Below are 22,649 nucleotides of genomic sequence, written 5' to 3'. Positions count from 1 at the left end.
CTCTATGACCCTGTATAAATAATAATTACGGACAAAGTCCTAAAATCCCTATGTAGCTTTTATTCAGTATTGTATTTGGGCAAAACTCTCATAGAGTCGCTAGGAATTATGCCTCACAATCTGTGGGTGCTCCGGGGCTGGAGCACCCACAGGGGAAAAATGGTGGGTCCTGAGCACCCATTGGCAGCCCCCCTATCAGCCCCTCCCTCCCTCCCTTCCCCAGCACCTTCTGCCTACCCTGCCGATCAGCACCTCCCGCTCCCTTCCTCCCTGTGTCTCTCACCATCTGTGATCAGCTCTTTTGTGCCATGCAAGAGGCTCTGGGGGCGGAGGGGGAGAGGAGGCGGAATGGGAATGGCTGTGGGGGGAGAGGAGGCGGAATGCTAGCTTTCCATTGCCTACTGCGGATATAAATAAAGGACGCAGATCTCCACGGCCTTGTGCAGCTGTTTACACCCAGACAAAATCAGAAAAAACTGGGTTTTTGCTGCAACCAAATCAGAATGGCAGAATTTTAAACCTATTTTTCACAGGTGTATATGACTACACCAGCTGCAAGATACTGAAGAATTAGGTCCAAAATTTCCTCCAATGGCAAGATGAACTTTCATGACCTAGGGGCTAATCCGGACAGGTGCTGGGCCCTCACAACTTTCAAAGTCAGTTGGAGTTGTGGGTGCTTAGTAACTCTCAGTATACTAGGGCTTGTTTGCATGCAGACTTGCGCTGGTTTAATGTCAGGAGTGATTTTAAACCAATGGAGTTAAACTGGTGCAAAAGGTTGTGTGGACATACTTATTTTGGTTTGGACCAGGCATATTTCCTTTTACGAGGAAGGTTTAAATTAAACTGAAACAAGACCTTCTTAAACCAAAACGAGAGACTGTGCAAATAGCGCTTTACATTGGTTCAACTGAACCAGTGCACGTTTGTGTGTAGATTTGTCCTCTGGATCTACACTTGCATGTTGCTGTTTTCTGTTTGGAACACTTTTATTCCACACAACCGAGCAAGATCATTTATGTCCTCTGTTGCAGTTCATATCTAATTTGCCAAACAGAACAGGTTATGGCCTTTGCCATTTTGAAACTTTAAGTCAATAACTGTCCCAGCACATCCATTGTGACATCCTGTAAATCCACATCTCTTATCTACTGCATATCTTCAAGCTACATTGTGAGATCATGTACATACGCTCTTCGCAGAGACGGCCCATCCAGCCTTCTGGACAGGAGCATGCGTTTGGTCGCTCACAGACTCCACCATTCTGACACGGGAATCGACAAATGGCTGGAAAATAATAACACAGTCCAGTCAGGGTCAGTTAATATTCAGAAACTGTTCTGCCCAGAGCTCTGCATCTTACACAGTCCTTGTTATTAAGACAAATGAATTCAGCAAAACTCAAAGACAAGCTTTGCCTTGATTGCAAGGAATATATAGTGTGCTTGTGTGTGTATAATACTGCCCCTCTAATGGATGACTTGTTCAAGTTATTAAGGACTGCCATTATTTTGAATTATTATATTTATACTGAGGTGTTAAACCAACCAGCCTTGCAAAATTTTACTTGCTCAAAAGTCTGGGTCAAATATGATTTTTGACACGAGAGTAAAATATTTTTTTCCACTGTCATTATCATGGTAAGAATGGGTAAGTAAATTTTTTGCCGAAGCTGGTAATTTTTTTTTTTTTTTTACAATTTTGCAAGATGTCTCTCACCTGAATTTTCCTTCTCATTTCGTAAAACAAAAACCGGACAGTTCCCCATCCCCTCACTCCTGTAAAAAAAATTAAGTCCAATACACGGGGAAAAGGAAAATCAAGTTTGGCATAAAAACAAGGCAAAGCTGTCAGGTATAATCTACCTTCTGTCACTAAAATAAGATAAAACAAAATAGCAGCACCAATGATTTATTGCAGGAACACGACAGAAGAATGAAGAGTACTTTGTGATAATTTGGGATAATCTGTTGTAACACTGTACCATGTGTCTGTCTATTTACAAACACCACTGTCTGCAAAACTGTGTAACAAAGTAAATATAAGTCACTTAGACTGTAAGTTCTTCAGGGCAGAGACTGTTTTTATCATGTGTGTGAACAACACCTACCATAGTGGGGCCCCAATCGGAGATCAAGGCCTGTGGGTATTACTACAATGCAAATACAGAATCACAAGAAATTTTAATTAGTGGCAATTATAAGCACACAATGCATTGTAAATGTATCTCATATTTAACCACTTTTAGAGCAAGTGAAATGTAGGTTTCGGGTTGAGAGAGCCCCAGATCTGGTTCATTATTAGTCTAAATATGACGAACCATTAAATATATTAAAATACTTATGAGTTGCATGTTTGAACCAATCCAAAACTACCACTGAAATAGTCAAGTTTAACCAGGTTTTGCTGCAAGTTTTACAGTTTCAATGTGAAACCATAGTTTGGACTCATAGGTGCTGGAACTAGGGCTGCTGCCGTACCTCTTGGCTTGAAGTGGTTTCCATTGTATACAGGGTTTACAGTTTGGTTCAATGGCTCTCAGCACCCCCACTTTACAAATTGTTCCAGCAGCGCTGTTTGGATTCCCCTGAAACTGGGCCAAAGGTTGTAAACCTTTAGAGTCAAACCCTGAACTGCCTGTTGCGTTTCTGAAGAAACCTGAATCAGAGTGTTGCACAACCTGGGATCTCGTGAAAAAAAGCTTCACACAGCTATGGTTCTAAGGAAGTTAACAACACCGTGATTCACCACTGTGTGTATATTATTGTGAAACAACAGGCAACCTCCATTTTCTGAATACTAGTTAAGTTATAGTACTAGTGTGAGGCAGCATAAACAAAAAACATTTAAAAACTGGGGCACAATTTTTTAAGGATTGTAACTAAAGCGTAAAGCTTTGAAACTGCCTGTGATCCACACTTCGCCTGAGCGATGTCCCAGGTGTATATCCTATGAGCAGGTAAATAAAATAGGATGACATAAACAAGGCTGGCTTTATGCTACCAGGAGTTCCAAACTACCAGTAAGAGTTGGCTATGAGACGTGTCCCCACTCTACCACTGGAAAAGGAGATAAAGTTGGTCTGTGAAATAAAGAGCTTGTTTGGTATGCAATGCCTCAGGTAAGCTCTGCAATTCAGGGCCCCAAGCAGAGGTTTCCTTTTCTTGTTCCTGTGGCCAGCCCTGATTGTGAAATTCTATATGCACAATAAGACAGTATTATTCCCATGTGGGCTTGTTATATATAGCTCCAGGGAATGAGAGACTGTGTGCCTATGGCCTGGGAGATTACTGAACAGTAGAGCAGGCAAGAGAAGAGAAAGGTAGTCTTGAGCTTCAGAGATGGGGCTGGATGTTAAAAGACCTACAGCTTTATTCTCCTCTCACACTAGTGTAAATGAGGACTAACTCCATTGAAGTCAAAGAAGTTATCCTGGTGTAAAGCTAATATAAATAAGAAGAGAGCTGGGGGCTTCTGGCTTCTCTTCTCAGCTCTGCCACAGACTTACCATGTGACCTTGAGCAAGCCACTTACCCTCTTTATGCCTCAGATTTGACACCACGTAATGTTTTTGTTAGCTGGCTGGGTACAAACTGTTTGGCAGCTCTGCACCCAGGGATGAGCCCAGTCCAAAAGTCTTGTGCAGAGGGGGCCAAATTCACTGCACAGCTTTTTAAAAAGAAACACAACATTTGTCCATGTACAACTACTTATACAGTCAGTTAAGCAGAATTAGTAAAATTATCTGTAACAATGCTATCGGGTGACTCCCAGTAATGTTATGACTGTGAAACTGGGATAATGCATTGAGATCACGGAAGTAACGGAATCTGTGACTTCCAGAGACCTCTGTGACTTGAGCCCACAGCCCCTGGGAGCTGCAGGGTTCCTCCATCACCTGTGGTGGCTGAGAACTCTGGGGCCTCGAGCTGCCTACCAGCCACTGCGGGCAGGGGAGGGAGTGCCTCGGGCGCCCAGGAGCTCGGAGCTGCCATGGGCGGGTGGGCGGGGCACCTGGGAGCTCAGAGCCAAGGCAGGTGGCCGGGTGCCCGGGAGTTGCCATGAGCGCCTGGGGTGCCCCACATCTCCTAGCTTGGCCCCCCAGGAGTGGTGTGGGGACCCTAAAGCTTCCCATTTTGTCATGCATATTTTTAGCAAAAGTCATGGAGAGGTCACCGGCTTCCGTGATTTTTTTCTTTGCTGCCCGTGACCTGTCTGTGAATTCTACTAAAAGTTTGCGTGACAAAATCTTAGCCTTCACTATTGCTAATCAAAAGTGATATGTAAATGCAAAATGTTATGAGGCTACAGAATGTAAGAGATACTACAGTGACGAGCACGGTACAAGATGCAGAACAGAACAGACTACAACGATAGCTCTCCACGACCTTTTTGAAAGAAGTCCCTTTCTTTAGAGCCAAAGGAAGCTCTAAACCACACATTTTTGGTGTTCTCATTGTTTTCTTGCAAATTAGTTGCATGAGAAATGCTCGCGAGAAAAACAAAAGATACGTAACATTGTTTTTTGCTCAGGAAAATCAGCCCATGTCCTTTAAAACGACGTGCAGTGCCCTCTGGTTTTTCTTTTGGCTCTCCTACCGGCTCTTTGTCCTACATTTGGTGGTGGGCAGATCGTAAGCTCCATGGATACTGTCGCTGGCTTCCCAACTGGGAGCTTGACTATGATCTCACTCACATTAGTTTATGCTGGTGTAACTCCACTGAATTCAATGGAGTTGCTCCAGATTTACACCAGCGTCACTGAGATCAGAACCAGGAGTGTGATCTTTAACTAGATACAGTTCAGACAAGCGCAGCTGTGCACTCCCAATTAATATGCAGTCTGTATTTTTAATTATAATATTCACATTAATTACTTTGTTTAGTTGGGTTAGACATTTCTTGCAGGCTTGGGAGATTAATAACTAACCACTGGTGTCAAAAGCTATGTGACTCATTATGCTTCTTGCTTTCATGTTGCTTCTGATGTAGATCACAAAGCTTTAGATACTGTAGGCCTTTTGTTAGGAAAATATTCTGCCTTGTTTATAAAGCAGTTCTAAAAGATCACTTTCACATATATCAGGGAAACATAGGCCTTTTCTCTCATGAACATCTTTGGTCCTTTTTATTCTCATTTTAGGGGAAGGAGGCAGGAAACTATTAACATACGGCATTAATATCTAGGGTTGCCAGGTCTGGGATAGTGCTTTGTGCGTTAGTACATTAACCCCTTCATCTCCAAGACCACCTCAAGCCACTGGTATTTGGAGAAGGGAGGGAAGGAAAGCTGAGAGGCAGGGGACTGCTAAACAGTGAGCTGTAGAGATCCATATTCTTCTGAAGCAGGACTTCTAGGCTTTATTTTTTTAAAATGTCGGAATGTATGTGGTTTACATTACATTAGAACCATTAACATTTATTAAAAAAAAAAAAGCAGAATCACGGAACTAACAAAGTGCGTGTGAGCCAGTATTGTTCAATAGCTGGTTTCGTTATTATATCCCTTTCCTCATCCTTTGACTTTCAATGAAACTGAGCCCGTGTCTACACTACACAGCTGCTACAGTGGCACAGCCATGGTGGTGGAGCTGTACCAGTGTAGCACAGAAGGTAGATGTTTTCCACATCAACTGAAGGGGTTTTCCCGTTGTAGTTAGTTCACCTCTCTGAGAGGCTGTAGCTAGGTCAACGGAACACCTAGCTGCATCACTCAGTGGGGATTAGGGTTTTCACATCCCTGAGTGATGACACAGCTGGATTGATCTAATTTTTCAGGGTAGATGAGGCCTCTGGCTCCTACGGCCAAGCCCACTTTTTAAAATGCATTGTAAACTTCTCAGTCACTGAGGCCTTTTGGAAAATTTTACCCATAGTGCTTCTGGCTATGAACAGTCCCAGCAACTTCAGGGAGACTACTCATGGTAGTAAGTGCCATGAGCCTCATCCAAAGCCTATTCAAGCCAATGCAAAGTGTCCACGTGCAGGGGCCTCTGGATCAGGCTGCACATTTGGTCGTAGAATGCAGAATCAGACCCTCAGGCTGTAAGCTCTTTGTGGTAAGGACCTGCCTTATTAGACATCTCCAAAGCCTTAACACACTTCAGGGCTGTGTGTAAATAGCAAACATTAAAGAAGAATGAAAAGTAATAACAGCTTGTAGCACTACACTACAATCAGGCTAGAACCCAAAGCTTTTGTGACAGATCAACAGTAAGATGTTAACACCACAAACTTACCCAAAACATCTTTGCTAGTAGATGTCTAACTAATTCCAGAAACCACACACAGAGATCACTTCTACATCCTCACACCCACAATGATGGCGTTAATGTGATAGTGGGAAAAATTCTCAAAAAAAAGCACCTCAGTGACTTAGAAGCCTAAATCTTTTATTGGGACTTGGGCTCCTAAGTCATGTAAGGCACCTTGGAAAAGTCACCCATCATCTTCACTTTGCTGTTGGGTCCTCCACTCTAGCAACCGTGATGGTGCTCCATTGCGATCACAAGGCAGCATTGTGATCTACATGGAAGCCCAGGAGTGGCTTTTTTAATCTGTGAAGTGCTTAGAAGTCACAAACCTTTTAGATTTGGACCTTGTCAAAGTGCTCTATCTAGGGTGACCATGGCAAACCATTACTGGAGAGCAGGGCAACATGACTTTTCAAGGGCCTTGACTCATAAGATTCACCGTCACTGACAGGAGTTTTTGTATTACATTAGTGACTAGAGGTCACAGCAGAAATTGAGGCCCCATGGGGTTTGGCATTGTACAGAATCCCTGCCCCACAGTGCTTGCAGTCTAAACAGAAAAGGATTGTGAGGAATATTTTACAGACGGGGAATGAGTTACTTAAGGTCTCATAGAAAGAGCTGGGAACAGAACTCACGTCTCTGGTGTCCCAGACCAGTACATTAGCAACTGTAGGATTCATGCAGGGTTCATGCACTTGGCAACATTCAGGGCACACCCCGAGTGTTGTGCAGGAGCAGTGCACACACAGCTCCTCTCAAGGGCATGAACCTTGGAAACTCGCCCAGATGACATGAACCGTGGGAAGCCTCCCAGGACTGGACTCAAGGCCCAAGAGCAAGGAATGCGGTAGATAGAAATTGGTAAATAAGAATATTAAACAAAGCCAGTGTATTCCTTTTACCTGTTGGAGTATGTAATGCGCAGGAGGAGGGAGAGAAATAAAAGAGAGGGTGGAAAGCTGACAGGCAGACCAGCCCGTCAGCAGACCAGCCTGCTTGCTTGCTTAAAGCCTTGTTCTGTCTTGTATTTGAACCGCAACAAGCAACAAAACTGTTCTTCCCTGTGATGCAGGAGCGCTTGGGTAACCCACACACCTTCTGGGTGTGGTGTTCTCTCCCATCTAGTGGCACTGAGACCATTTAAAGAGAGAGATAAAATGAGTCTGCTCAACAGCCAGTTGGCTTTTAGCTCATCCGGTAGAGGCTCATGCACTGAGCTCCAGAGGTTTGATCCCGCCCGCTGACAACCGGGGTCTGTCAGCATTACACTTGTGCCTTGAGACCTGCACTGTTTGTGACTGTCAGTGGATGTGCCTCCAGCCTTTTTCTTTTAATAAATAAACCTCTAAATAACATAGCACTAGTTGTTCTGATGTATTGCTTGCTGCTCTGTATCCAGCTACAGAATCTGAGACAGGCTGAACTGGGCTTGCTAACTGTCAACATAAACGGCCTGATTCAGGTCTCCGTTATAGTCATGTCCATCAGGATTAGTTCCATTGAGGTAAGAGGAGTCAAACTGGTGTATAAACTGGGGGCACTGAGATCATAATCAACGCCATAATTTTGAAATGGCAGGAGGTAGTGCCCTGCCCACTGTGGCCCTACGCTTTTGGATATGTCTGCCCCTGGGCTTTCTGCTATACTTCATCTCTGGCATTAAGAAAGTCCAGCAGAACCCCTCTTTATATCTTATTTTTAATGGTTTAGTTTACTGCTGTTTTTGTGTTTTGTGGGTGTTTTCCTCCCCTGTCTGCTCCAGATTTTTGGTTATTTGGCTGTTTTGGCTGAGTTGTTGATTTTGTAATACAGTCTTTGAGAATGTGGCACTCCAAACCAAAATGAATAGTATTTCTAATGCCTAGTAGATCACGGCTGTCTGGAGGTGTGCTTCGTCGATATACAGGATACATGTATAAGATAAACAATGTATCCCAGAATTGCAGACTACCTTGTGGAGAGCTGGCTGCATGCAAGTTAGTAGGGGAGAAACAACAGCTGGGAACCATCTGGCGGCAGAAGAAGAGCTATAGAAGTCCGGCCTGGAGAAGAGCATCCTGTCACATCTGGGAAGCTCAGCCTTTGGGCTGACGGAGGAGAAGCTACATTTTCAAAATGTGACATACTAGTTGCTCCTGCAACTAATAAACTGCATGCACAGATATGTACCTACACCTGCTAAACACACAGATGCCCAGATAAACAACTGCCTGTACTTGCAACTACCAGTCTGGGGTGCACAGGTGAGAGTTTGTGCACATCCATATTTTTCAGGAGCAATTTTGGTGCAGAGATGTGAAAAATTAGCATTCAAGATTCTACAGGAATTCCATCCAGCGAAGACTTGTTACAACCAAAATAGCACGCATTGCCAAACCACATCATCATTTGTGCTGCTATGTCAGGCTGCAGTAGTTTATATACACTTAGTGCTAGACATAAATACATACACACACAAGCACAGTGATTGCCAATGAAGTATCAACATTTGCTAATAGCTACAACGCAGTTATTTCCTATTCTAAATAAAGGGAAGAACCGTGACATCTCACGTACCACTTTGTAGTAATTGCTGGTGAAAGCTAGCTTTTCAGAGGTGACATACTTTTTGATGTATATATGTTTATATTGTATACATCTCTCTCTCTCTCTCTCACACACACACACTCTCTGACAAGATAGCTCTGAGACCCTGTTTATCTTCAAAATCACTTCTCCTGCCATTTAGGGACAGGTTTAAAAATAGAGAGTGAGCAAGAAACAGACACACACAGACTCTAGGTCTACATGCAAAATATGTGAGTTTGTGCACCCATGTATGTATGATTAATCACTGCAATTGTTGTGCAAATGGGTGCATAGGTGTTTAAATACTAACTTTCATATGTGCTACAATTAGGATATATTTCCATGCAAATGCAGCTATGTAAATACATGCCCATTTGTCAATCAAATCTTGGGGATTTTAGAAAAATATCAATCTAGTCTTTACAGTTCTGTACTTAAACTGGCTAACACAGATGCTGTGATGCTTCCTCAGTGTGTATTACTTCAGTACAGCTGTATCAGTTTATCTCTGCACATCTTACCGCAGACAGTTGTTTTCAGCAACACACAGAAGCTAAACAACGACAGAATAAGCACCAGTTGTATCAGCCACCTTCCTTTCCTGTTGTGCTCTGTCTTAACAGTAAAAAGCTAAATTTCTTTAAGCATACGAATGTAACAGGCTGGTAGTATTTGTTTAGCGGGTGTTGTTCTGCCTGGGAAAGGATTAAGTGTATTCTGTAGATTCATAATGGTAGGAAACTTGTTCCCCCTGCTGATTATAACTGATGTGTGAATGACTCTCTGGAGAGAGGGGATCTAGGGCAGGAGTTCTCACAATACATTTTTTGGTGGTCTCAGAGTGCGGCTACCAACTCTTGCTGGTGGCCGCGCTCACATTTTTTCCTAAAATACTTACTTAACTTTAGGAAAAACAAATAAATATGCCCATATACATGTCCAAATCATTGTAATTTATTTATGTAGGATTTTTTCAGACTCAATAATAAAAATAATGTACAGTTGTCTCTATTCTTTAGTGGACCTAAACAGAACAGAAACATAAATCAGGTGCTTTGCACGTTCTTATCTTTTTGTTGTTATTTCTTTTGCTTTTTTTTGGTTGCTTTTAAAAAAAATTGCTAGCTAGTAAGTCTGCTGCTGTGAAAAGTGATATTTGTATGTTTGTTAATAACACTTTTCACAGCAGACTTACTCAGCCCCGGCAAGCCCTGGGATAAATTAAGCCCTGGATGGGGAGGTGGGCAGGGAAGCGGTGGGATCCAGGAATGATGGCGGGGGTGATGAGCCTGGGACCAGAGCCTGGAAACAGAGCCTGCTACCACGGGGATGGAACCCGAAGCCCCACAGCCACCAAAGCCTGCTGCCCCATCCCTGGGAAAGTGTGGAATTCACCAGCTGCTGACACCTCCAACATTTGTATCTCCGGAGAGGGGCAGGGACCTGGGGCCACTGCTTCTCCCCCTTCCCCCCGATCACAGGAGGCTGTGGCTGCAAGAAAAGCCCCTGGTGGCCACATTTGAGAAATGCTGATCTAGGGTATGAGACATGTAGCCTTTGAAAGAGGAACCCTAGAAGCAGCCAAGGTTAGGGAGAAGGTTTAAGCTAGTCTTTATTTATTTGTTTGTTTGGGTGTTTGTTTATTTTAAAGCAGAAAGGGCGTGAGTTTGTACTTTATGTGCTATGGGTTAAATTGTGGCTACAGTGAAGTCATATGGGAACTTCTCCTTGTGTGTTTGTACAGCAGGTTAGGAAAAGCACCAGCCCACAGTTAAGAAAATGACTCTGACCTTTGCAGGCAGGTGGTTTTGTCCAGGTTCCATTTTCTAAACACACACTTCTCAGCGACCCCTCCAGCACGTACCCGCTGTAGCACGAGTAGGTGATCATGTCTCCGTACTGATAAAATGTGCCACGGGCCAAGGCGTTTTCGATGTGAGCAGGGGGCCCACAAGAAATCTCTAAAGAAAAAGAAGAAGCCACCATGAGCTGATAAGCTGCAGCATCTGGGAACTCCTTGACAATACAGTACATAATGTCCCTGTCTGTTTAGGGGGCGAGCCCGCAGGATGCTGAGCACTGCCAAGAAGAGTGTGGGGAGCAAAGCTCTGCAGAGAGAGGCTTCTGCATGGTGAAAAGAAACGCACACAGTGTCCAGCAATGAAGACAGACCTCGCCACTAGCACCAAGTTTAACACTGGTGAGAAGGGGGAAACTGGGCATGATGGGGACAGAGAAAGGGGGTGACCAGGAGATAGGGCTTAATTGTAGCAGACACAACATTGTGCATAGCAAATCAAAGAATGAATGTGCATAACGTGCATGGCAGCCATTTCCAGGGCATTCCCCACACTCCTCTCCAACTGCCAGCCAGGGGCAATGGCGTACGTATTGGTGCTTAAAAGTTGTAAGTAGAAGAGAGTGACATTAGGCCTTGTTATTAGGGCTGCCCACCAACAAAGAAATATGCTGGAAGGGTATAAGAACACGGTGCATCTCCCAACCATCTTCTCACAACGGCCGCCCTGAATTCAGTTTGTACACTTACTTTCACATTTAGCTCTTGCTGGTGTCCAAGTCTCGTCAGGGTTACAGGTCATTGCAGCTTGTCCTTTAAGTTGATAGCCCTCCCTGCACTTGATTGATACTTTCTGGCCAACATAAAATTCTGTCTCAGACAGGCGGGCATTCTCTGGGATTATGAAAGGCACAGGACAAGGATTTGCTGTTCAAGTGGGGGTGAGGGGAGAAAAAATATTTGTAAAGCATGTCTGCAAACTCTCTCCTCTTTTCATCATCAAATTGCAAAACCAGCAGAAGGAATGGACTGATTGATCCCAAGTTTAATCTTTAAACAGGTGTAAAGTTGTGAGGCTTGGGGTCACAAAATAAAGATAATGGGCCTGATTCTCATTTATACTAATGTTACTTTACACCACGTTCTGGGGATGAAAACCTGGCTCTGCTGAAACCAATGGCAAAACTCCCATTGCCCTCCATGGGTTCAGGATTTCACCCTGGCTGCAGAAGCGGGCATTGAAGAGGATGTCAATGTAATTTACGTTGCTTTAAGATCCCCTTCCACGTTGCTAGAGCAACGTGAAGAGGTTTTAGTGTAAACAAGAAGCAGAGCCTTTGGGTTCAGTCGGATTTACAGCGGCTTAACGGTTCCGGAACAGGGTAAAGAAGCAGCAGAGTGCCAGGAAATCTGTCCCTAAGGGTGTGCACCGTGAAGAGTATTAATATTCAACAATTTACAGGTCACCTATTGTTCCTGCACACTGTAATTTTGTGCTAAACCCTCCTGGCCTTCCTCATGGGAGCATTTCCATTGATTTAAATAGGACGGGTTGCATGACAAATGTGACGAGGATACAGCACGATGTGTACACCAGCAGAGGGGAGGCTTCTTCTATGAAGCTAGAGACACACTGGTCTCTTGTTTAAAAAAAAGAGATGATCCACCTAGTGCAATGCAAGACAGATCTAAGATCAGTTACAGCCAAATAAGATTAAATTGGGGGTAGAGGGGCAGATTTAAATCCTTTTAAAGCCCTTTTCCAAATAAAGTCACCTGCTACTGAACAGTTTAGTCTCTCATTTTCACAAACATTTGTAGGCGGATGTTGTTATTTTTAATGTGCCTCAGTACTACTCAGTTCTTTCCCATGCACATAGGTGTCTCCCAGAACCCGCAGAATAGCGGAAGATTAAATTTCGCTATGCAAGGGAAGTTTCACTTAAGTTACAGAATTTCACTAAGTGAGGAAAAACTGGGATAGGCAAATATATTTGATTTTGAACTTGACCAATTCTGCTCAGTCACACCAGTATAAAGCTGGGTTGGCTCCATCAAAGCCAATGGATTTACTCTCAATTAACAATGGTTTAAACAAAGAGCAGGACGTGTCCTTTAATGCTTAAAAATCTTCCTTATCGACCAAACACTCACGTTTGCACAGCGGTATCGGGTGACTCCAGCTTCCAGTTCCTGTGCACTCTGCTATGGGCTCCCCTTCCAAGCTGTATCCTCTGTCGCAGTAATACGCGGCTCGGCTGCCAACTGTATTATTTTCATACAGAGCCTTCCCATTTGCCAAGGAAACCAGAGCTTTGCATCTGGTCTCTGCGAGGAAATAAAGTCATTAATTTAAACTATATTAAGCCCATACCTTATTCTTTGATTATCGTGATGCGGTGTTTATAATAGCAACCGGAGAACAATAAAACCTAGTAAGCAGTAACAGAAAAATCGGTAGCTGGGTTGGTGGCTGAACTCCTCCTAGTGATGGAGAAAGGGCGAACGTCCAGGCATGTTTTTAACAAGATCACAGAGAGTTTAACAATGTTGGCCCTGGGGCTTTGGACCCCGGTTAGTTGCAGGGGATTGAGCTTCAGTGGTTCCTTCCTTTCCACTTAGAGAGATCCCAGAGCGTACTGTTCTGCCTCCGCAACAGCGGGTACTCGCCAGATGGGATACTGGACTAGAGGCATCACCGGCCTGATGGGGTGTGACCATTCCTGGCTTCCAAACGGCACACAGCCAGTGGGAGAAGCTGTCAGATGATCTGGGCTGCGCTGCCATCACTACTCAAATGACAGGCAGCCGCATGTCTCACCTTCCATTTGATTCAGATGGTGCAGCTTCCCTGCTACCCAAGAGTCTAGATGAGCTAGAGGCCCGGACAAGAGAAAGTTGATGGGACCTTAAGCCACGTAAGACAGAGGTGATGCCAACTGACAGGCAGGAGAGAGCATCTAGAGCGGTGGTAGGGTTCATGTGGATACAGTAATATCTACTCCGTTACTGAGGGGCTATGCCCACTCTCTGTCAAGGAGGTTTGCAATTTTGGGGTGGTTCCGGGCCCTTGATTGTTCTTGCACCTTGTTCATCTCCATCTGGCTAGATGCCTGTGATCTTTTCTTTCTGATGTGGGTCATCCAGATCCCAGGCCAAATTATCACAATATGCTCCGCAAGTCACTACCCTTGAGATCTGTGTGATGGATGGTTGCTAATGCAGCATCTGAATATCTTTTCCACCTGCCAATGAGCTGAAGGTCCTACTTCCTGTGCCTCTGGATGACCTGCCTGCAGCGGGGCTGTGAAGTGATCTCTCGGCCCTGCCCCTTCACACTGGCATGCCCTGAAGGCTTACTCTCCAGGTGCTGCTGTTTCACTGGCTCTGGGGAGGGCAGTCCCACACCGGTCTGAGTGGCAGACCATCAGCGTTGGCAGCCAAGTGAAACTCGTAGTCCTGTTGGTGGCACTGACCCCTGGGGATTCTGCCGTTGGGTGTGGAAAGGCATCAAAGAGATCAGTTAGCAAGCTGCCCTGGCTGCCTGGCTGCACTGCTGACACCTCCCTCTCTCATCTCCTCTGCCCTGTGTACACTAGCTGGCCTCTCTGTTCTGCTCCGCACCCAAGTATTCCTGGTGCAGCTGTGAAGGGGTCAGATCCTCCCTAAATCTGTGTGAGAGGCTGGATGTAGGGAAACTGGAATTTCCACTTCACAGGCGGGGAGGGTGAATGAGGATGTCAGCAGCAAATAATGAGGGTAAAGGCAGCTGAAGGGTGCTAGGGTCCAGTACAGAGGACAAAGGGTATCTGTGTCAGGGGCAGGAACTGTATGAAAAGAAGTGTCGGGGCAGGAACTGAGCTCAAGGGTGCGCCTCTGCGTGCGTCATGAGAAGGCGCTAAGGACACAAAGGGGCCAGAAAACACAGAGGGGCTTTTCCAAGGAAAAGAGGAGTACGGAAAGGGGAAAGTTTATATTTAAAGTTTAATGCACATTATAAAGTTTATAATGTACTTTTGTTTGATCTACTCCCATGTATGCTGATTTTGGCCAGTGTCATCTGAGGGAAAAAAACTGTATGTCCATACATATTTGGGATCTTGTCAATTACTTGTTCCGCTTTTTTGTTTACAGCTCTGCCTCCTGGTTATAAATACAAACAATTCATGCTTATAATTTATTCTGGTTTGGGGCAGGAACAACAGGACATATTTAAGCAGTCTTTGAGTTGAGTAATTTGCAGAAAGGTGGTGTGTGTAAGCTAAATTTGTTGTGACAATTATTTTTAAGTTCTTACTGCGTGGTACCAACCTGACTAAAATAATAAAAAATAATTAATAAATAAACAAATAAATTAATAATAATTAAAAATGGCTCTTCAAATGGATTTTCTGAGCCACTGGGAGAAAAGTCATTTATTCTCATTGTCCATAATCTTTGGTAAAATGGTGAGTGCCCTTAGCTCTCATTGATGTTTATAAAGCTATCATGGTATCTTGCAGATTCAGACCCTAAAGGAAAATCCTTCCTGTCTGATAAGCCTTCTGGTCTTAATAGCAACTCTCCACTCTAGGAACCATTTCCTGTAATACTTTTAGCTGATTGGGTACCAGTTACATAGCAATATAAAAAGAACTACTGCACCTCATTGTTCCATGGAAGAACATTTCCAGAAAGAGGTTTGATTCTCTGGCTGTAGGATATACATACTGGTATGCCAACAAGAACGATAATGATTGCTTTTCCTGTATCAATAGGTATTGGGGCATAAAACTTAACAGTTACCTTCACATGATGGGAGGGGTTTACTCCAGGTCCCATTGGCAAGACATGTGATATTCTGGGGCCCAACGAGATGGTATCCAAAATTGCATACATAGGTAACGTTACTTCTGTAAGCACTTCCTGAGGCCACGGACACTGCATTTTCTATAGAGGGATGTGGCTCGCAAGTTATCCCTAGAAGAGAAGTCTCTGAGTTTATCATCTTTACAGTATTTATACAAAGCTGTTTGTTTTTATTTCTTCTCTTTTGTACACAGTATCATACCCTACTTCATAAAATGAGTTAAAGGAGGACAAAGGGGAGGAAACGGAGGCTGCAAAATCAAGATAGAAAGAAACGTGACTAAGTCGCAGAGGGAGAGAATCACAGACAGGTGGGGCAGCATTAGAGGACAGGCATTCACTCATTTTGTACAGTGGTGAAGTGGAAAGGGGACCTAAAAATTAGCACACATTGCAGCAGCGCAATGTGGAGGTAGAGGAGTAAAAAGTGAGGGAGAAAGGCTGGACAGAATTCCTTGCAAGAGGCTATAATGCCCCTAGAATACGTTTATGAAATTCACAAAGCAATTACGTCTACTTTGTCCCCCACCCCAAAACAAGTCACACCTCACTGCTCTGACAGCAAAACAACCAGCTGCAGTGATTTGAGTTCCACACCCTCAAACAACCCAGCTGGGTCAGCATTGGCACCCTTACGACAAATCACTGCAGTGTGATATTCAATGATACAATAAAATTCAGACATTACAGGCCAAGCTTTCCCGTCATTTACCCCTGGGCAGCCACAAGTCATGCCATTTCCATATGCAACTGGGTGGAGAATTTGCTGCAGCATCTTTCAGACCAAAGCCTCCATCAGAGTCAAAGAGGAAACGCAAACTATAACTCCTCATTTAGGCTTTGTCTGCCATGGCATTTTCCCTGATATTTCCCACCAATGCGCTCCTGCTGGTGCAGCTCCACGGGTGGTAGCACTGGGGGAGCGCTTGCGTAAACCACCAGTGGCTTTTTACCCCTAGGTGGTCTAGCCCTGCTCTAGAATGGCACTCACCTCGCTCTGGTCTGTACTTACGCATGCACGAAGGGGCTGAGGGACTCCACCGTCTGTTAACATGACAGATTCTTCGGCTGGGTCCCTGTAGTTCAAAGCCTTGATTACAGCTGTAGAGAACTTCATCCCCAAATAGGAACTCCTCCCCATGAACGGATCCATTCTCTATCGATTCTGGTGGTCCACAGGAGATCCCTATACCACAAAATATGCTGTTTTAATCAGATGCCTTTACAAACTGCCTGTCTCAGCCACAAGCCCTTCTCAATCTTCTCCTGAGAATCCCCAGCAGAGCAATTAGAATGGAGGAAACGTAATTTTCATATATGCAGTATGTATGCAAATATTCCCAGATTATTCCATTCACTGGCAAAGACATCCTATAACAGCTAGCCCAGAATGCTGTCTGGAGCTTGCCAGGTACCCCTAAAAACAAATCTGATGTAGGTTGGCTTTAGCTGAAGGCATTAGAAAATCTTTTTATAGCCGCATGAATGATGTTAAACTTGAAAAGGAAAACAAAAAGCAAAATTAAGATTCAGGGTAAGTGTCTCAGGGTTGGTTTACACTTAAAAGTTATGTCAGCATAGCTACATCAGTCAGGGATGTGAAAAAACCCACACCTTTGACTAATACAGCTATGCCAACAAAACCGCCAGTGTTCACACAGCTATGCGGATAGAAGAGTTGATGTAGCTAACTCTGTTTGGGAGGTGGTGTTCCTCCACTACCAGACAAACTCCTTCGGTTGGTGTATGCTGTACTACAACAGGTAGCTACTAGGACTGTCAAATGATTAAAAAAAATAATTGTGAGAGATTAAAAAAATAGTCACTGGTAATCACAGTTTTAATCGCACTGTTAAACAATAACAGAATGCCATTTATTGAAATATTTTTGGATGTTTTCTACATTTTCAAATATATTGATTTCAATTACAACACAGAATACGAAGTGCTCAGTGCTCACTTTATATTATTATTTTTGATTACAAATATTTGCACTGTAAAAAAGATAAACAAAAGAAATAGTATTTTTCAATTCACCTCATAAAACTTTATCCTGAAAGTGCAACTTACAAACATAGATTTTTTTCATAACTGTTTTATTTTTGAGTGCAATGTAAAACTTTAGAGCCTACCAGTCCACTCAGTCCTACTTCTTGTTCAGTCAATCACTAAGACAAACAAGTTTGTTCACATTTATGGGAGATAAAACTGCCTGCTTCTTCTTTACAATGTCACCTGAAAGTGAGAACAGGCATTCTCATGGCATCTTTGTAACCGGCATTGCAAGGTATTTACATGCCAGATATGCTAAACATTTGTATGCCCCTTCATGCTTTGACCATCATTCCAGAGCCCATGCTTCCATGCTGAAGACGGGTTCCACTCGATAACAATCGAAAGCAGTGCAGACTGAAGCATGTTCATTTTCATCATCTGAGTCATGTCATCACCAAAAGGTTGATTTTCTTTTTTGGTGGTTCGGATTCTGTAGTTTCCATGTTGGAGTGTTGCTCTTTTAAGACTGCTGACAGCATGTTCCACACCTCATCCCTCTCAGATTCTGGAAGGCACTTCAGATTCTTAAACCTTGGGTCGAGAGCTGTAGCTATCTTTAGAAATCTCACACTGGTACCTTCTCTGTGTTTTGTTAAATCTGCAGTGAAAGTGTTCTTAAAATGAACAACATGTGCTGTATCATCATCCGAGACTGCTATAACATGAAATATATGACTATGGAGTAGGAGACATACAATTCTCCTCCAAGGAGTTCAGTCACAAATTTAATTAACACATTTTTTTTAAACAAGCGTTATCAGCGTGGAAGCATGTCTTCCAGAATGGTGGTCAAAGCATGAAGGGACAAACGAATGGTTAACATACCTGTCATGTAAATACCTTGCAATGCCAGCTATAACAGTGCCATGCGAACACCTGTTCTCACTTTCAGGTGACAATGTAAATAAGAAAGGGACAGCATTATCTCTTGTAAATGTAAACAAACTTGTTTGTCTTAGCGATTCACTGAACAAGAAGTAGGACTGAGTGGAATTGTAGGTGCTAAAGTTTTACATTGTTTTGGTTTTGAGTGCAGTTATGTAAAAAAAATAATTCTACGTTTGTAAGTTGCACTTTCTCGATAAAAAGTTAGCACTCCAGTACTTGTATGAGGTGAAATAAATAATACTATTTATTTTGTTTATCTTTTTTACAGTGCAAATATTTGCAATCAAAAATAATAATATAAAGCAAGCAGTGTACATTTTGTATGCTGTGTTGTAACCGAAATCAATATATTTGAAAATGTAGAAAAACGTCCAAAAATATTTATAATAAATTTAAACTGGTATTCTATTATTGTTTAACAGTGCGATTAAAAGTGGGATTAATCACAACTAATTTTTTTAATCTAGTTAATTTGTTTTGCGTTAATCGCTTGAGTTAACTGAGACTAATTGATAGCCCTAGTAGCTAACTACAATAGTACAATAGCTATGCCGACACAGGCTCAGTAATGTAGACATAACCTTTGTAAATGAAAGACATTCAGGGCCTAATTTTCACACTGCTGAGCACCCACAATTCCCATTGACTTCATGTGACGCCACGAGGTCAGCAACTGCCCTGAATGTTACCTTAAATTGTAAAAGTGTTTACATTTGGGGCGTGCCCTTAAGATTGAACAGTTTCTGGTTACATTAACCCAAGCTTTATCCAAGCACACTGGTCTTCCTATCTATGATTGGATATCTTTTTCTTGGAGTTTTAGAAAGGGCCCTGGACTGGTCTCACGGTTAAATAATAGTTACCCAAAGCTTCACTCAGTTAAACTGCAGAGAGGAGGTGTCAAAATATAACAACCAGGTCCCATTAACCAAACAAACCCTTTAAGGTGTCTCAAGTTGGGAACCCAAAAATTAAGGCACCAAAAATCACTGGTCACCTTTTGAAAAGCTTTGTCCAGAAGTGCTGTTTTCTTGGAGAAAACAACCTCCTTATCTTCAGACGATAGCAATTTTGCAAGGAGATGTGTCATAATAGTCGCATTAAAGTTTTATGTGCGTTGTAACAGTTTAAGTAACAGACAAAGCAAACTGAACATTAATACTTATCTGCCATATAAAAATATTCCCAAGCCACACTAGACATATAACACACTAATTTAGAACTCACTTCTGCACACTGGTGCGGCTCCACTCCATAGTTTGTTTCCTTGGCAGATACGTTCTGCATCACCCTATCACACAAAAGGAAAAGGATCATGAAACAGCATAAAATCATTAGGATTATGTCATTACTGCACTGCAGGAGAAGAGCATCAAAGCTGCTCTCATTTTTTCAGGTTTCAGAGTAGCAGCCATGTTAGTCTGTATTCGCAAAAAGAAAAGGAGGACTTGTGGCACCTTAGAAACTAACACATTTATTTGAGCCTAAGCTTTCGTGAGCTACAGCTCACTTCATCGGATGCATTCAGTGGAAAATACAGTGGGGAGATTTATATACATAGAGAACATGAAACAATGGGTGTTACCATACACACTGTAACGAGAGTGATCACTTAAGGTGAGCTATTACCAGCAGGAGAGCGGGGGGAAGGAGGGGAGGAAGTGAAACCTTTTGTAGTGATAATCAAGGTGGGCCATTTTCAGCAGTTGACAAGAACGTCTGAGGAACAGTGGGGGATTGGAGGGGGGGAATAAACATGGGGAAATAGTTTTACTTTGTATAATGGCCCATCCACTCCCAGTCTTTATTCAAGCCTAAGTTAATTGTATCCAGTTTGCAAATTAATTCCAATTCAGCAGTCTCTCGTTGGAGTCTGTTTTTGAAGTTTTTTTTTTGAAGAATTGCAACTTTTAGGTCTGTAATCGAGTGACCAAAGAGATTGAAGTGTTCTCCGACTGGTTTTTGAATGTTATAATTCTTGATGTCTGATTTGTGTCCATTTATTCTTTTACGTAGAGACTGTCCAGTTTGGCCAATGTACATGGCAGAGGGGCATTGCTGGCACATGATGGCATATATCACATTGGTAGATGTGCAGGTGAACGAGCCTCTGATAGTGTGGCTGATGTGATTAGGCCCTGCGATGGTGTCCCCTGAATAGATATGTGGTCTATTTTTTCATGACCAGTCTTGACTCCTTTATTCTGCTATCCCTGTACATGTTCCCTCCTATAGAAATCTGTGTACCAAGGGAGAGCAGAATGCTTTAAAATCTTTGTGCCTTGCTGCAACCCCTTGACTGCTCTACGCTTGCACTAGTTTGTCACTGTCCTCAACGGGAAGAAATGGGGAAAAACAAATGTGCCAAAACCCATGACATTCTCAGCCCTGGAGAAAGGAATTCAGAAGATCAGCTGATGTTGCATCACGAGCACCACCAACCATGAACTGGGTAGGAATGCAGGATTTAGGGTGGGATCCAATATAGCTCCCACAGAAAGAAGCAGGTGAAATCCAATGAGCCGAGCATCCTGTGCACGTTCCGGGGTTCAGACCTTGGTAGATGAGAAGGGGCAGCAAGCACTTAGATTCCTGGGTTTCTTACGTCTAATAATTACAAAATAATTACAAAATACTACTTAGCACTTTAAAGCACTTTTCATCTTCAAAGCACTTTACAAATGTTCACTAATTAACTCTCACAAGACCCCTTAGAGCCAGGTCAGAATCTCCACTGTACGGATGGGGGAAACAGAGGCAGAGGATAAGTGTCTTTCTCAAATCTGTAGAGTGAGTCAATGTCAAAGACAGGATCAGGATTTAGTGTCTGATGTCTCCCAGACATGTACTGTGAGCAGTGGATAGTGTCCTGCTCTGTAGAGGTTATTTATGGTGAAAGAAACAAAATAGGAGAGTAAAATTGCCAGGTTGGTGGGCCTGAGTCTCTGCTCACATACACCTCATTTTACATCTGTGCTACTCTATTGAGTCCAGTGGACTTTCTCATGGTTTACATCAGTGCAGCTGTGGTGAGAATCTGTGCCACAGTGTAGTCATTGCACCGGCTTCTCTCCCATTTTCACTCATTTTTGTGTAAATCAGGAGTAACTCCACTGAAGTTGATGGAACCACGTTGGTGTAAAACCAGAGTGTCTGAGGGGAAAATCAGACCCTGTGAGTTCAGTCAGTCACTAGAAATTGGGGCAGACTCTACTCAGTTATACCAGCGTAAACTGGGAGTGACTCCAGTGGAATCAATGGAATTAATCCAGATTTGCACTTGTAACTGAGAGCAGACTTTGGCCCACACAGCTCTGGTTAAGGTCTTTAATAAAAAAGCACTGACCGAGATTGTATCAGTAATTGTTTATAAGCATTCGAACAGTGTTTATCGCCGTAGCAGCATTCCACAAACACTGACATAGTTAGCCAGCCAGCACCCCTGTGAAGCAGGGAAATGGTGTCCCCATTTTGCAGCGGAGGAAACTGAAGAACAGAGAGGTCAAATGACTTGCCCATGGCTACACAGGAAGTCAGTGGGAGAGCTAAAGTGAGACTCTAGATCTCTTGATTCCCAGTCCTGTGGTCTTTGTGCTCTAAACACAGGGTTGGGAATCCAAGACCATTCTGCATTCTCCTTGCCAGCAGTGTCTCACCTGTTTCCAAGAAGGTTTAGATGGGTCCTCACTCCAATACTCATTTTATGATGCAGGAAAAATGGCCTAACTTACTCCTTTCAAAAGCAGCTGGGCAGAGGTGAGCGCTGCAATTAAATAATACTGTACTTCTATCCCATCCCACTCACGTGTTCTAGGCTATGTCACTTGTCCTCTTGCCTATATACTGTAGTACACTCTAATAGTTACGAGCACTTTTTCAGGACATGGCAATTAAACAGTCTCTTTGGTCACAGGACATTAAGTCCACCCTCTAGGTTTGGGTTTTATTTCTTTCACAAGTTATGTCCATATGAACAGCCCCTATTACCAAGGGCAGGTGTTTACTTTAAAGTATGCTTGTAGTTAGGGCATCATGCCACGGCAGAGCATTTCAGAGGAGTGTAGGGGACTTCTGTTTTAACAGCAGGGAGGCAAGACTGACACTAGGGGGTGTTGGTGGAATAATTCCTAGGAGCTGTACTATTTTTCATTTGGAAGAATTTTACAGTGGGTTTCTTCTGTCTCTGTCAGAGAGGTAGCCTCTGTCTTAAAATCAGTCCATTACTGCAGTTT

The 22,649-nt window shown here is 43.2% G+C and overlaps 1 protein-coding gene across 1 annotated transcript in view; it reads right to left on the bottom strand.

The window, feature by feature from the left end:
- Positions 1-22,649, bottom strand: part of SVEP1 (sushi, von Willebrand factor type A, EGF and pentraxin domain containing 1) — a 164,996-nt gene that overhangs the window by 9,955 nt on the left and 132,392 nt on the right. Inside the window, exons 41-47 of the mRNA XM_048851809.2 lie at positions 19,645-19,708; positions 16,487-16,660; positions 15,412-15,585; positions 12,781-12,954; positions 11,377-11,553; positions 10,619-10,789; positions 1,195-1,290 (exon numbers count right to left, since the gene is read on the bottom strand). Coding sequence (XP_048707766.2) covers positions 1,195-1,290; positions 10,619-10,789; positions 11,377-11,553; positions 12,781-12,954; positions 15,412-15,585; positions 16,487-16,660; positions 19,645-19,708 — 1,030 coding nt within the window. The remainder of the gene's footprint in view (positions 1-1,194; positions 1,291-10,618; positions 10,790-11,376; positions 11,554-12,780; positions 12,955-15,411; positions 15,586-16,486; positions 16,661-19,644; positions 19,709-22,649) is intronic.

Source organism: Caretta caretta, chromosome 5, assembly GCF_965140235.1.
Source record: "Caretta caretta isolate rCarCar2 chromosome 5, rCarCar1.hap1, whole genome shotgun sequence".
Lineage (NCBI taxonomy): Eukaryota > Metazoa > Chordata > Testudines > Cheloniidae > Caretta > Caretta caretta.
Note: the sequence above shows the minus strand (reverse complement) of the source record. Positions and strands in the feature narration are given on the sequence as shown.